The 16253-nt window shown below is 41.1% G+C and overlaps 1 protein-coding gene across 2 annotated transcripts; it reads left to right on the forward strand.

Moving 5' to 3' along the window:
- The first annotated feature begins 4646 nt into the window (after nt 1-4646).
- On the forward strand, nt 4647-10507 carry eef1e1 (eukaryotic translation elongation factor 1 epsilon 1). Of its 2 annotated transcripts, none has more exons than XM_008438692.2 (4): nt 4647-4785; nt 5504-5698; nt 7438-7591; nt 7991-8076. In XM_008438692.2, exons 1-4 carry the CDS (start codon nt 4702-4704, stop codon nt 8050-8052), a joined length of 495 nt encoding a protein of 164 aa, XP_008436914.1. In that variant the 5' UTR covers nt 4647-4701; the 3' UTR covers nt 8053-8076. The 2 variants fall into 2 exon arrangements, with proteins under 2 accessions (XP_008436914.1, XP_008436913.1); XM_008438691.1 differs by lacking the exon at nt 7438-7591 and adding an exon at nt 9754-10507 and having other exon boundaries at nt 4660-4785; nt 7991-8086.
- The last annotated feature ends 5746 nt before the right edge of the window (nt 10508-16253 follow it).

Here is a 16253-nt window from a genome sequence, read left to right on the forward strand (position 1 = left end):
TGAGACATAGAGAGATGGAGAGAAACCTGCATGGCCAGTGGGCAACTTCAATGAAAGACATCTGATGTTTCAGAAGCTATAAAAATCAAGATCCTCCCACCGTGGCTGTTTGTCTGAGGGGGACACGGATGGCTATGGAGGAAGAAATTTAGAGCAGTAATTAATACTCCTAAGTGACTGCTGCTGGATGCGAGGCAGGGACAGGGTTGGTGAGCTGGTGCCGTGTCCCCCAGCATGCTCCACCGTCTTGCGGGTTGGCATGTAAGCATAGGAGCAGGAAATAGAGAAAGTGCTTCTATTACTTGTTCGCTTGTCTTCGGGGGCCCTGTTCGGATCAGGCTTTCCAGATGCCCTGCTCGCACTCGCACACAAACATTCACGAGGCGCATTCTAATGCTAATCAAACGCTAAAGAAAGACGTGAAATGCCACAAAAATGTCATCTCTCCACCCATGTCAGCAGCTCATTCAGCGCTTCCTCCCTCCTTCTCAAGCACACAACATGCACTCATTTGCATGTGCGTATGTGTTAATGACAGAGTGTGGGACAAGCTTGTTGTTTTTAGCCTTTGGGTGCCCCTCTTCTGCAGGGAGCAGCAGGGTGGTTCCTATAATCCCATCACTGTTGTCGTCACGAGGGCCCATAGGGTCCCGCCTGGAGGTGCGACGTTTCTGGCATCCTCCGACTCTCCTTCACTTTGGAGCCAGCAGCTCTGGAGCCAAAAGCCAGACTGCCATTAGTCATGTACTACACTGACTGAAAGTGACTTACTGTATAGTATCTGGCAGGGGAACGGGGAGGAAATATGTCTCGGAGATGACATTGAATCTTCCAAGATTAGGTTTCAAATCTGGCTTCTTATGGCTAATCTCCGATATGAAAGTCATGACCGGAAACCTTTTTTTTTTTTTTTTTCAATAGCTATAGTTAGTTTTTAATTCCTTTCCAAAATAAAACAAAATTCACCAATGAAATGGATGGAACAATTTGCATACATTTTGTTTAGGTGGATAAACATTTCTGAGTAAAACTATTTTTTTTTTCATGTAAAAGACGTTTAAATATATATTAACCGAAAGTTAGTTTCAATTTGAATGGTTCAGCTAAATTATTGAATGTAATTTTTTTTGCTAGGCTGGTTTGTCCCTCCATGTTAAAACGTGTAAAAACAAAAAGCTGGTAAGGGACGAAAATATGAAATGTTAGTGAGATTCTAAGAAGAATGTGGCACATGAACCTTAAGAGCAGCTAAGATGGACTGCCTTTTAAAACTTGCTAGCAAGTTTGACATTCATCGGTCAACCTTTCGGTGTAAGTGAATAAAAACGTTTCTGCCTTTTATTTGGCTAAATGAAATAATGCAAGGAAATTGAACAAAAGAGTCTGGATGTGCTACAGTCAAATATGTAGAACCACTTGTCTGTTGATTTTTTTTTTATGATTTGTGCTCAATATAGAAGAAAAAAAACGTTCTCACCAAAATTATTAATTCAAAATAATAATCAGTTTTATTTATTTTGCTCACTTGCACACATTCTCCCTTGTCACAATTTCTACTTCAGCGCAATTATGTTTTATAGTGACTTCTTTTTTCTTACTTTCCAGGTACCAGAGAAAGCACCGTAAAATTCCTAGTAGTTTTACCAAAATCTATCTTCGCATCAGTTCTGTCAGCCTTGTATCACATGCACCGGATAAACTAAACTAAAACCAAAACGGAGCTGAAGGTGCAGGCAGCAAGCTGACCTCCATGCATCTGTCTGTCTTCATCTCCCAGCGCTCAGCCCTCTCCCGAACTGTAAGGGAGCCGCCTGCCGCCTGTCCCCATACTCGCCCTATGTTGGAGATCTGATCCAGCACCAATACGCAATTTCCCCAATCTGTGCTGACAGCTCTCATGTCGACTGCTCACAACGTCAAGATCCACCCCTCCAACCCCACCATTTCTCCTCCCCTGAGCCTCCCTGTGCGGCTGGAACCGCGTATTCCGTCAAAGAGCTTTCACAGGTTATAAAAGGTAGGAGAGGGGACAGGCGGAACTGCGGGCCTTGCTTCCCGGCCAGACGAATCAGTGTAACAGCATATTGTAGGCTCTCAACTAGGCAGAGGGGATGTATCAACCGGGACTGAGGCTGTGTTTATGGCTATGCCTGCGTTTGGGAAGCCCCACGGCGCTATCAGTGACCCCCCCAGCCCCCCGCCCCTCTCTCCCGCTGTAGATTTCCTTACTAATTTGACCCAGGATTCTGTATCACAATCTGCACTGAGAGAACTCCCAAAGGCTATACGGTTAGTCCCAGGCAGTAGGGATCGTTGTCCTCAGCCCGCCTGGGCGCAGACAGGATGTGGCAGCTCGGAGGCATTCAGTTAAAGGAGATGCACTTTAATGCTGCAGGCATGCATTTAAGGGAGCCTTGCAATAGTGAAAGTGTATGACGTGCTGGAGTCTATAAACAAACATATAAAAAAAAAAGGAAGGTTGGATGGGAAAAAAAAAAAATCAGAGAATTAAACTCACCTTGTTTCGTGGGATCTAATCTTTTATGATGGTATGTGTACTTATTTTTATAATTAATTTGTTTTCTGGGACAGCGTTTTCTCGACAAATTGGGTTTAAAAATATCATCTGTTGTTAAGTATTAAAAGGATTAGATGAAGAGGGGCATGTTGAACCTCAGTTTAAAATCTCTGAGATATACATTTCAGTTAAAGTATTTTTGCATGAGGAAGTGCAATTTAAACATATTTGTAGGAAAAAGAAACAAAACATAAAAATAAAAAAACCTCACAGAATTGTTGTTTTACACAGGATAAAATTTTTGCGATCTCATCTGAACGTCTGCAGTGACTGTGATATTTACAGGTGGAATCCAAAGAAGAAAAAAAAAACCCATTTAATTTCACACAAAACAAAAGCAACATCAAGCCAGTTTTGCGTCACAAAGTTAAACACTTAATTTAACACTAGTAAAATTAAGGGTGAGTAAACTGGTAACTGATTAATTTGTGAATTCGTCTTCAGTGCCGTTTTTCGTATTTTGTCATGCTGCAACCACAAACTGCTGTGTATTTTTGGGATATATCTTTGCCGTTTTTTAAGGTTTTGTTGGTTTTAGTCCCCTTCATTTGAGAGTGGTCAGACAGGAAATTGGGCAATAAGAGAAGGGGAAGACATGCCTCCATGATTATCAAGCCGGGATTCGAACATGTGACGGTCACATCGAGGACTAAGGCCTCCATACATGGGTTGTTATGTCTGCGACACAACAGCACATTTGCTGTCAAATATACAGAGTAGGGCATAAGAGTTGATAGTTTTCAACACTATGTATTATACATTTCAAATCAAAATCTCAAAAGCCTTATGCGCATTTATATTCAACCTTCTGAGTCAATATTTTGAGGAACTTTCAACTGTTTTTTTAATATGTCTGAGAATCTTCCTACTTTTTGTTATAAAATAGCTCTATCAGATCAGTAGATGTGTTTTTGTCAACGTGCATTTTCAGCTCTTGCCACAAGTTCTTAAGTTATTTGAACTTGACTGGGTCACTCTAACACACTTACATGTTTCGATCTAAACAATTTCAGTGCAACCTTGTTTGTGTGTGTTTTGTGTCGTTCTCCTGGAAGTACATGATGCGCTCCAATCTCAAACCTTTTTTAGTCTCTAACAGCTTTTCCTTCACAACTGTCTGAAGAAACACATCCCCCAAGCATGATGGTGTGTTCAGGGACTTGCCTACTTGTGGATACTTTTCCAGACCTACTCACCTACTCTAGAGAGCAATATGTTCAAGTAGAATAGGATGCATGTTTTCTCAGGCTGATTACATGATCTAAAGTTTTTTTTTTTGTTTGTTTGTTTTTATTAGACCTGTTGAGAGTTAAAAGTGTTGCAAAAAAAAAAAAACTGTGCTCAACCATCACTTTGTATCACTTCACATAAAAATGTATTGCCCCCTACTCATACGTCCACCTGGATGGTCCATAGTTAGTAAACTGAGTCTTGACTGACGAGTGACATTTCATTATAGGGAAATCGCAAATGCATAGAATAGATCCAAACAGACACGGTGCACATAATGCCAAAGGATTCGGAGCAGAACCAGACAGGCTTACAGAACAGAGAAACTGTTCTATGGAGAAATGAAACTTCAGACACCCCACTGTCAGTTTGTGCACATCATCAGCAGATAAGTTTTTTTTTTACAACAATGCTATACTCAGGCATAACAGTGTTGAGTCCAGTACAGACTGGCTGCTAATGGACTGTTTGTATTTGTTCCACATATTTGTTCCACAAATAAATGCAATATTTTTGGTGTTTTTAATAAACCCCAAGTTAGTATGATCGTATTTGAAAAACGGATAAAATTATAATGAATCTTAGTAATTGTCAAGATTTAAATATATAAAATATATGCACTTTAGAATAATATTTACCTGGTAATTAATTTATCTGGTAAGTCATTCCCTATTTATTCTTCCCTTATATTAAAACAAAAGAATTATTAAAAATAACATTTTACTTTTATTTGTCATATTCACTGATGCAATAAAATAAAAGAGACGCGCAAGCATTTTGAACGTTTTGATTGGTTACACTTCCTGTCAGTCAAATTATGTGGAGGCGGGAGTTAAGCTTTTCATCCAATCACATCCGTCGCTATTCTCTGCTGCTTCTCCACACTCAGAAACATGGCGTTACGGGAGTTAGCATCTCTGGAAAAATACTTGGGCCTTAAAAAGCCGAACAAGTATAGCACACAGGGAGATAAAAAGGTAATATGTCGGTTATTTGTTTCCCCACCCTATAATGGAGGCGACTCAGCATTTAATTGAATGGCTGCTTTCAAACAGCTGCGGGCGAGTGCACATTGTCTGTCAAATAAATGCTAACAAGCTAAACATGTGTATTGAATAGGGGGTAGCTTTTGTTGCTAGCAGCTTTTGTTCTCATACCATTGGTTTATATTGTTGCATTTAATTCGGAAGAATAATGTTATTTCGGCGTATAAACCTGGTTTTCCGATTTCAACATTGAGTCTCTCTGAAAGGAGCAGCATGCTCTGTATAAGAGGGGTGGAGTCAGCTGTGTACTGCGTGTGGACTCGGAGCCATTTAAAGTGGGTGTTGACTCCCACTGCTGGTGATAGACACAGGAGTGAAAAATATACATTATAGAAAACATTTGTATCTTCACTCTTTATTGCCTCTTCCGCAAGTGTTGCATCACCCATTCTCTTCCTTGCAATCTGGTTTTTGTCGAGACCATATTTAAGCTTGATGATCCCTGCTGCAGTTTCTGTCATAAATCCATAATGAGATTCTGTATATACAATTTGAACACAGACTAAATAAACAGGAGTGAGAGTACGGAAAATCGGATGTTTGAAAAAGTCTGTCATTTTGACACGAGGCTTCTGCAGGAACCCGGTTTGGCTGAAACCCAGTTGTTGACATCTTGCTGCCCCTCCCTTTTTCACACCTCCCCCTTCAGGTGCCTGTGTTACAGAATAATGACGCTGACCCATTGGTGGGACTGGTGACCATCGCCTGTCACCTGGTAAAGGAGGCCAAGCGCCCAGAGCTGCTGGGTGACGGTGCAGAAGGCAGGGCGGTGGTGCAGCAGTGGCTGGAGTACAGGGTGACCAAACTTGACAGCCACACAGAGGACACCAAGAGCATCCTGAAGGTAAACGGTAATATTCAAGAAAAACGTTGATATCTTCCCTCTTCAAGGTCCAAATATATTTTTCACAGACCATAAAGCTGCCAATTCTGAATACGTAAATGTATTTCTTCCCATAAAAAGAGCGTCGTTACATTTCTCAACAGCTCCTCATCAACAAATATTGAACCTTTTCTCTGTTCGATCAATACGCCTGTATCTGTTTGTTTGCCTCGTTAAAAGACAAGCGACAGGAATAAAGGCTGATATATGGCCCCTTCAGTGACACGGCCCCACACGACAGAGAAAAGCGCTTTAATGTGCCTGACGCCAGTCAGCATGAAACGGATCGTCAGCCGCTCTTGCGCTGGACGCTGGGCGCCTCTTGGCACCGTCCTGTCAGTGTGAAGTCTGTGTGTGCGTGCGTGCGCTCCTCGCAGCGTGACACACTGTTGTGGCATGGCTGAGGAGTCATGCTGTGTTGCAGCATGTTATCTGGACAGGCCTTTAAATATTTTAATGGCGCCACTTACAGGAGGAAGTCGCCCTGAGCGGCTCGGCGCTGGTGCCGGTGGCCCCCCTGTCCTGTCCTGCTGCTTCAGCTGCATCCTTAACGCCCTTCTTTCAAGCGCTTCAGTCGTCTCCCATTAAATTATTCAGAGATGCAAAAGTGACAACAGCAGGATCTCTTAAACTCCCACTCCCGGGGATGTAAATAAGAAATTCATACTTTCAGAGGCTCGACTAGCTTTTTAAGTAAACATCGAACATCTGCTAAACCTTTCGAGAAGTGCACTGTGTTTGAAGGTAGCTACGTAATAATTAATGTGGGAACTCCACCTTAAACCACTTAGGTTTACTTGGTAATTTGCTGCTGCAGATGACTGTCATTTCTTTTATGAGCCACGAACTCCAGCGGTAGTCAGGTAACAGGATATGCAAGCTCCTGTCTTTATGCCACCGAAAGCACCAACATGGTATTTACCGACATGAGCAAGTTTGTTCGCACCTTTTGGGGGTGCTAAAAAAATGGGTCCTTATTTAATATGATTCAAAATCGATTTAAAATGTCCCTAGAACAATCAAAAAAAGAAATAATGAAAGAAACAAAAAAAACAACTCTGTCCATTTTTCTTTGGAGTATTAAGGTAACAGATTTTTGGCCCTTTATATGTGTCATAAGGTACACAAGATAAAGATTGATCCAAAAATATTAAGTATAATACATTCACAGCATTGTTAAGTATCTGGCAGTGTTTGTGAAGTATAATATTAAATATCAGTGATTAATGAAAGAGCATAACCTTTTGAAATATTGTAGCATTGAAATTATGAATGATGAAATTCTCATTGATTAGACTTAAAAGTTGTGCATTAGAACTGATCATCTAAATGCAGCTTTTGATTGAGTTAGGTTAAATGCCCGGTTAAGGTAGGAGAGAGCTGAGCTTGGAGCTCCGTGTGTCGGCGGGGGGGTTACTAGGAGAGCCTCCCCTCCTCGGATGCACGACTGGGCTTTAGCTCCATGGCTGTAGGCAAAGAAATCAAGGATCTGACTCTTGAAGGGGAGGAAGTCTGCAGTCTTCATGCCTTGTTTGGCATCACCCACTCTTCCCGCACAATAACTCCATTTGCCCCCGAGATGCTTCTGTAAGTGTGTGTGGAAAGTCTTCCCTTTGTGTAATGTACAAGCGCTAAAGACACGCCCCCCCCGCCCTCGTCTCCTGGGACCAGCACTTTCACGTGCGACTTTGCATACGCAGGCGACGGCTGAGAAACGCACAAAAAGGCCATCCGAGTTTGAAAAGGCTCCACTGGATTCGCGGCCGTTTTGTCGTGGAGCAAACAAACAGCTCGTTTTGTTGGGGCATCTGCGCTCAGTCTCCAGCCACGACGAGAGACGACGGAGGCCCTCAGGTTATAAATGATTTCTATTCACATCGCAGACATGCGGACGCAAAAGCCGCACTCCTATGTACCTCAAGCACCCTCAGATATATAGGGTAATGAACCTGCTGCTTCGGCACATCTACATGTTTAAAGGAGCTCAATTTAATACAAAATACGACGACAGCTATGCACAAAAGAAACTGTCGCAGACAATATTAGGCTGATAATGATATCCGGAACAGAATTTTGGAATAAGATAAAACTAAAAGTCAAATAAGGGGGGAGCTTCATTAGTGATTCATGGAATGTTTTCATCTGTCATGTGAAGACAAGTGTGTTTACACAGAAATATTTACCATAATGCATAAATTATCATATTTTGAGACTTAATTTGCATATGTTGTGTTTGGAAATTTCCTCTTTCAGGACCTAAACCTCTACATGCAAGACAGAGTCTACCTGGCAGGGAACCAGTTGACCTTAGCTGATGTTCTTATGTACTATGGAATACACTCAATTATAGTAAGTTCTCTTCTTTTAATTTTTTATTTTAGCTTGTAGTTAGTTACGACATGTTACAGTAAATATAGAACAATCTATTTTTCTCTTTTCTTGGTCTGTCAGATACAATTCAAATAAAAAGCATCAAAGTTTGTGTCATAATGGGACACAATGTGAAAAGGTTCCACGTGTAGAAATATTTTTGCTTTATTTCTTTAATATTCTTGCTTACTCTGCTAATATAATGCTAATAAAGATTTTGATGTATTCTAAATGTTTGGTTTTGTGACAACACAGAACTTTACAAGCAACTTGAGGCCGCTTTAGTTTCTATAATGCAATGCTGAATTGTATATTCATGAGTAGGTTTGATTGATTATGTCTTGGAGTTCTTATGGCCATACAGAGAGAAGCGAGGCATCCATTCCTTCTCCCTTCTATATTAAACCCATCTCGTCTCTCACTTTTGTCAAACCACAGCTCTAATTATCAATTTGTCATCGTATATAACACACAATTAGACCAGTCATATGGCCAAAGGGCATCGGGGACAAGCTGGCACTGAACACCCGGATTCTAAACACATTTTCAGCTCCCTTCAAACAGATAAAGTGATGTGGCATAAAGTGATGGCTTTAGCCCCAGACCAGAGACAAGTAAGTTTGTTCCGCCTCCCAGGATGAAAGAAAAGCGAGTTCAGAAACGGGAGCGGCAGAACGCGACTCGGGGAGGGAGGGATCACATGTTGAGAGATGTCAGCGGTTGTGGCGGAGATGGAAGCTCGGCCCCCGCCACCAGGCAGATGAGCGTCACTTTGACTCGCTGTCAGTGTGGTTTTTAACCTCGGGGACGGCGGGTCAGCTGGCTCAACCCCTGACCTCGGCCAGTGCCGATGTTCAATTCAAGAAAAACAACTTTGCACAAACATTAAACCTGACTGATGCTACATGGCTTCCAGGCTGAATGTTTGTACGTGTGTGGGATTTGCCTATTTCACTTAATAGCATGATGAAAAACAAACAGAGGCCTAATTAGATTTGTGGTGCGGCATCGAACACAGATCAGACTTTCATCTTTCTGAGATGAACGTTTGACATCTGTGTAGAAATTCAAATTATTTCATCTGATTTGAATCTGTTTTATTAACTTTTATTATTTGCAATCTCATTCTGGTCGATTTAAAAATTTTCCTTGAAAATTTGATATTTTTACTGTGTTTTGCTTTTTTTTTTATTATTATTAATTTACCATGAGCAGAAATGCAGCAATGCTAAAGTGTAAACATCATCTTATTTTTTTCATCATAGTTTGTCTTTATGTTTTCTCAGTTTTGCTTTTCCCATAGAAACTTGCCAAATTAAGACATTTTTTTAGACTATATTAAAAATAGTTTGACACTTAGCCTGGCATCTTCTGGGCTCATAAATATAAAATTAATAAAATTATCAGTACATCTCCAAAACAATAAAACGTATCCAAAAATAAAGCATATCGGATTAAAAATCATTAAAACAACCTTAATGATGTATAACTTAGATTAAAAATATCTAGATTTAAGGTGTAAATGAACAATCCACAGCATCTGTGAATATTATAAAATATATTTACTAGCCTTCTTATGTCATGTTAGTTTGAACCTCTCCCTCTCTCTTTCTTTCTCTCTCTCGTTATCCCCCCTCCCTCCCCAGCTGGACTTGGCCGTCCAGGAGAAGGAGCAGTACGTGAACGTGGCGCGGTGGTTTGACCACATCCAGCACCACCCGGGGGTCCGACGCCACCTCCCCCCAGTAGTTGTGCTCAGGAACAGACTTTACACCAGCAGACACCACTGAGCCCTGACATCATCATCATCCTCCTCTCAGCCTTACTCGGTACTAATCTTCTGACCAGACCTGGACAGCTAATCTCCTAAAGTACAACATGGATCAAATTAAGGATCTTGCCACATCGCCATATCATTGTTCTCTTATTCGAGTTATGTGTCAACAATATGTCCACACTGATTTTTTTTTTTTCATTGAGGATAAGAAAAATAGTTGAGTTCTAAAGCAATGTCTGTTTTTAATAAGTAATCAATGTCTCAGTCTTGCAAACACTATTTATAAAGATTCAGGCGTCTTAACCCTCCTAGTTTTTCCACAGAGCAGTGAAATGACTTAATCATAGCGTTCAGGTATTTTTATGGCATTGTTTGTTTTTAAAGGGAAAACTGTATGCAATGCAGTGCTGCTAGCTTTTCTGTTGGTGAATGTTGTTTCTGTTTAATCTGAGCCTGGAGTCGCCAACCACCGTTATCGTATGTGAACGGACTTGACTGGCAGCGTGTTACGTCCCAAGCTCTTGCTTGATGTGGTTGCTGGATTAATATTGTAACCCTATAAACACCACAACCCATACTCTTAACTTTTGAAATGTTACGTCATTAAATCTCTCAGCACATTTCTTTTGTTTTTTTTTTTTTTTACCCCTCGCCGTACTTTCTCTGCATGTGTTTGCATGTGTGTCTGTTTTTCTTGGGGTTTTTTTTTTTTCAATCCCCGCTCTCCATTCCACTTCCTCGCCACCAGTTGTGTGGGCAGCAGCGAGCAGTTAAACGTCAGCCCTAGAGTCGGAGATCAGAGTGAGGCCCCAATCAGTCCCACTACCACCACTGTTGATGCTGCGGGCCACGGAGAGGGCAGCGGGCTCACCAGCTGCCACACAGATCCAGCCAGCCAAGGCCAGAACCCGAGGGCCCCTGGGCGACAGTCAGCCACTGTGTGTCATTTCACCCTCACGCTCCCACAGGGGGCTACTGGAGAGAGAAGGACGAAGAGAGGCAGCGAGCGAGAGAGCGAGCGGAGTGTGTGACGAAAGGACGGAGGCCACACAGCAAAAGAGCACCCAGAGGCCGAGGGATCTTTTTCGTGACAAGTGAACAATGATCTGCGCCTCCTAAAGCCCAGACCGCTGCTGGCTGGATGCTCACTATTAGCACCATTAACAGGCCCGATCCCGCCAGTGCTGGGAGAGCTGGTGTGTTTACATCATGGAGGTAATGAGAAATGGGAATGCAGAGAAGATGAGAGGTACAATTTGGGTAATAACTTATAAATACCTTCTACTGATTAGACTGTGTGACCTTTTTAAATATTCAAATCTGTTGGAGTGTTTTTTTTGTTTTGTTTTTTTTTTAGCTTTCCTGGTCACTGTTTAAACAGTTTTTGTTTCTTTCCTTCCTGCTTACATGCTCTGCATATTAAAATTATTGCTCAAAGCAATTTTTTTTTTGTCTGATGTCAGCATATTTTTCATCCTGTGCCAATAAATCAGATACATACAGAGCCCCTGACCTCTGACTCCTATGCCAACTACTCCGTGTGTACTTGTGGTATTCTTTAGAAAAAAAAAAAGTGTTTTGCATAAACCAGCCAGAAGACAGAGCCATTGTTCATTGAAGTTGTGTTGGATCCCTCGCTTTGTGTTTGTTGCAAAGTGTTACAAAGTAGATACGAAGGATAAAAACAGCTCAAAGTCATTTGAGCGAGCCTTGTGACTAGTTGGGGCCGTTTATTCTGCGGTCGAACCATTAAAGAAGGCCTTGTCCTCCCGGTTATGTTAACATTCTTTTGGAATTCATCTTTCCAGCGAGCACACCAGCAGACAGCGCTGCTCACCACAGAGGTGTGAATTAAGTTTTACCCACAGGAGTTAAATTCGGACAAACCGCTTTAAGTTCTGTGTGTGGCGAAGCAGTAGCTTCGCACCGTGCAGGGTTAATGTTATGGACACCCACAACGTTTAAAATCAATCCTTTAGAACAGGGTGGACATAAATATCACTGTGGAACCAAGTATAGTGCAAAAGATTGAAACAACGATGAAATAAATGTAAAGTGCTTTGCAAAAGTATTCACACCCTCTGACCCTCTTTTTTTCTTCATTTTTTTCCTTACCTCAAGCGTGTTTTATGTGATAAAGTGTATAATTTTTAGCTGAAGAAAAAGGTTTTGCTTTGTTTCTGAGTACAACTTAAGCAAGGTATCTATTTGTACTTGTTCCCCTCCTCCTCTGACACCCCTAAGGAAAACTACCCACCTTTAGAAGTCACCTAGTTACCAAATAGGCTACTTGTGTAGGTAAAATAAAAAAATGTGAGGAAATATAAGCAGATTTAGGTTATAGAACAATATCCCAACCCATAAGTAATTCATGGATGATGTTCAGTTCATCATCCATCCATTGTCTATATGTATAGATCCTTACAGGAAGCTGGTCCCCATCTCCAGCACTCATTGGTGGCAACAGAGACACACAACTGTAATGCATGGTTTCATGATATCCTTTGAAAGACAAGCATTCTTTGTCTTTACAATTGGTCATTATTTTGTGTTCCACTTAAGCATTTACTCTCCTTGACATTTTTTACCAGTCTTGTGTCTTCTTTGGTCGTAACGATGCTATTTCTTCTGTAATGTTTGATATCTGGGTGTTTAATGGTAAAAAAAAAAGAAGACTGAAGACAAATACATGCCACAGATTTTAAATTTCTTTAAAAAAATAAATAAAAAGCCACATCTTAGCTATATGCTACTTTGTGTTTATCTGTTGGATAAAATCTCCCTCCAAACATTTGCTATGGTTGATAATTTCTGTCAATTCTGATTTCATAATTTGGAGTTGACCCTCCGATTCTCTTGTGCAGTCAGCTTCAAACTTTTGCACATTTCCTCTTGCCTCTTCTTGCTCACCCTGTTGGCACAGTCCCAGAATGCCTTTGTGGTATATTCACTGTCGGGTTCCTCACTGACAGAGCCTGACTGAAGTCAAAGCCAGACAAAGTCATGAGGCCACAGCAGGAAATCAGTACAGAAGCATAAATGAAAGGCGACCTTCGCACCACTATCTAAAGGCGAAAGGGGTAAAACGCTCTGCAGGGGCCGTCTGCAGAAGCCGTGGGTCAACTCCTTCAAGTCCTGACCACTACGGCACTAAGTTAGCCAAGCCAACAGCGAAATAAAGGGCAGTGTAGCTCGTTGAATTGTGAGTGGATCGCAAGAGATCAATACACAGTAGAGGTCATCAGAATACCTGATAACTTTATGTTGTAAAAATGAAACTGTTGCAAGAAAGATATAAGAGTTGCCTGGGGCAAAAATGTATAATAATTAGCATGTTTTTTGTTGTTTTTTTTTTTTTTGACAAAAAATAATTTTAGACAGGCATTTTATCAGATGGCTGAAAACATGAAGCACAGTGAGATCTAGAATGCTCGGCATAAAATAGTAAAAAAAACAACTTTGAGATTATCCAAAGTATAAAGAAAAAGTTTCTGGGAAATTGTTGAGAAGCAGGATAGGCAGAAATTAGTGAGCGATAGCTTTAATGTTTGGGCTTTTGCACATACTTGTTGGTGTTTGATACCTGTTAGCATGTTTTAGCATGTTACTTTTAATTGTCTAACCTAAGCAGAAACAAACAGTGATGTGGTGAAAAAACAGTAAAAATAAAAAGTTAGTTTTAGAACCAAGACTAAACTTTTGCCTTGAATTAGTGAATAAAGACATTGACTACACCATATGCGATGAATTCCAGCTTCTCAGTGGCACATTTATGTTATCAGTGGATAATCTTAAATTGCTCAGGTTGTCACTGGTTTGCATCTCCTGTCAACAAAATGTTTAAAAGGGAAACTCCTGTTGCCACACATCATCAGTTCTAGCTGTCATTTGCCAGCTGACAGGTAAGGAATGGACTCAGTGCTAAACTGGCCTTCCTGTACCCGGCAGCTGTCACCAGTTGTTAAAGCAACAACAACAAAAAGTTGCCAAATGCCAAGTCCGAGGAAAATAGGAATGAGAAGAGAAGAAGGTAACAATTTCCCTTTTCCCCTCTAAGCCACTTCCATTTCCATTTATAAGAAAAAGGAACTGACAGTGTTGTGCCAGTTCGCCCTTATCAAGAGCTAGCTACAAATTCATCTGACAATGTTAAAACTGAATTAATTCACGTTCATAACTCAACACTTGAACATACTGAACTAGACCCTCTCATTCATATGTTTAACTTTCACTTAATAGTGAAAGTTTGACTGAACGTTACCCTCAGTGAGACTACGTTTTTATTTAGAGGTTGGTGATCCTTTTTAACAAAAATACAGACTCCGTTTAAACACTTAGACTGGCAAATCTTCTGTCAGGTGAAGGAAAAAGATCTAAAAGTCAGAGAGGAAATTAGGAAGTGAGCTTAAAGTGAATGGGGTTATAATCAAGCTTAAAGCAAGGGGGCAGGAATCTGTTGTCACCAGGTTGACAGACGTTGATTTCTGTCAGCCGAAACTCTAGTTAGACAGTCACACATGCATCAACACACAGCAGTCACCAAGACCTTACCTTTAAGGGTATGCGTCATGACTCTTTTCTGCATGAAGAACCTAAAGTTTGTCATGAAGTTTTTTTCATTTCACATCGTTCATTTACTTCTAAAGATATCACCGCTAAATGACACAAGTAAGAGGTGTGCTGAAGTCACGACAGCATTGTAAAAGAAAAAAAAAAAACAACTTTGTGAAATTCTCCTAAAATGTAGCTCCACTTTTGGAAATGTTTACGTATAGCAATAAAAACTGAATAAGGCACATTGTCTTAAAGGTTTCTTGGGTTATAATGTCTCGCGGCAATTCTTTGACATGGGATTGCAAGAACAACAAACATTCAATTGACTAAAAAAAAAATCTATTTCAAAGGAGAGCCGGAGAGCCGGACAGCCCAATGTGCCGGCGACACCGTGATAAGCACATTAGGATTCTTCCTGGCGTCATTTAGCCTTCACCTCTTCATCATCTCGCAACACCTTTGTCAAGATAAGTTTACTAACAATACAAGATGCACCACCCCCACTCCACCTACGCCGCGACAAACACTCGGCCGCCACCATCCTTCCTTCCTAACTCTTATTAACAACGTAAGGCCCGGGGAGAGGCATCGGCCACGACATCTGCTCGGAACAGGGCCCTGCCGTCTCTCGCTGACTGATTCAGTGGAACAATCAACACCGCTTGGTGGTGAGGGGAGCGTTAACATGTCATAAGCTCTTTTGACAGGACTTATCGACCACGCTTTATCGCGCTCTTACACGTTGTGACAGTTGTACCATGCGCCCATAAAGATGGCATCTGATTGTCTACTGCAATTATATGAGTGCTTGAGCAAGGATGGTGCAGTGAAGGGCACAAAGGGACAGGGAGCGGGGTGGGAGTACATGTGTTCTTCACGGCATGCTTATTTTTTACTAAGCTGATTTTTATGGTCACAAAGGACAAACGTGCCTTTAAAGTGGCCAGGGTGTACATATGCGCTTTGTATGTTCGTATAGATTGTAGCGATTTCTGCAGAACGGAGATGACGTTCTAATTTCTTTTGTTATGGGCTTAATTAGAGTTCATTGTTAGCAATTTAATGTTGGTGCCAAAACATTGCTGGTTGATATTAACATTAATCTGGATAGTTTGTAGGCGAGAATCTTGTTTTAATGCGAGGTCTAACATATAAACAAAACATTTGAGCTCTGAAAACTGGAACGCTTCCAAAGGCCTTAGGACGAACATGTACAGTGAACAATGGCATTCTCTTCTGGGGCTTTAGAGATATCTATACCATCTCTGTTCTTATCACAGGCTTAGAAACAACTCGGGTTGAGGCATGTGATGAGGAGTGCGATGGGTAATATGTAGTGAAACGTGATGGACGTTGTAACATTTAGTTAGGGTGATGACGGCGTGGCACCCTGGGATGGCATCTCCGCACATGTCTCATAAGTACAACCTACACGTTCTTATGTAACAAAGTTTATAATCCAATCCCGACGAAACGGCTTGGAAAAAATTAAGACAGATTCAACGATTAGATAATGTTAAGAGTTTTTTGGTATAACATTTCAGTAATTTTGTCTTAGTTTTAGAGCAGTGGACCAAATCTTTTTTCTCAAGGAATTACTGAGGAGGACTGTGTTTGTTTGGTTGTCCAAGCCACTTTGTGGATCTGGAGGAAGCTTAGTAAGGCATCCTTCAAGGTGTTTTGAGGAAGACTGGTAGTAAGTCCAAATCAAAAAGCTTATTTTTCTGACACTTCCAGGCCACAAATCACAAAGTTGCTTCTTTGTCCCTTTCTCCAGCCATGAACTCCTTAAAGAAATCACCAGATTCTGGGAAT

The sequence above is a fragment of the Poecilia reticulata genome, linkage group LG20, assembly GCF_000633615.1.
Source record: "Poecilia reticulata strain Guanapo linkage group LG20, Guppy_female_1.0+MT, whole genome shotgun sequence".
Classification (NCBI taxonomy): domain Eukaryota; kingdom Metazoa; phylum Chordata; class Actinopteri; order Cyprinodontiformes; family Poeciliidae; genus Poecilia; species Poecilia reticulata.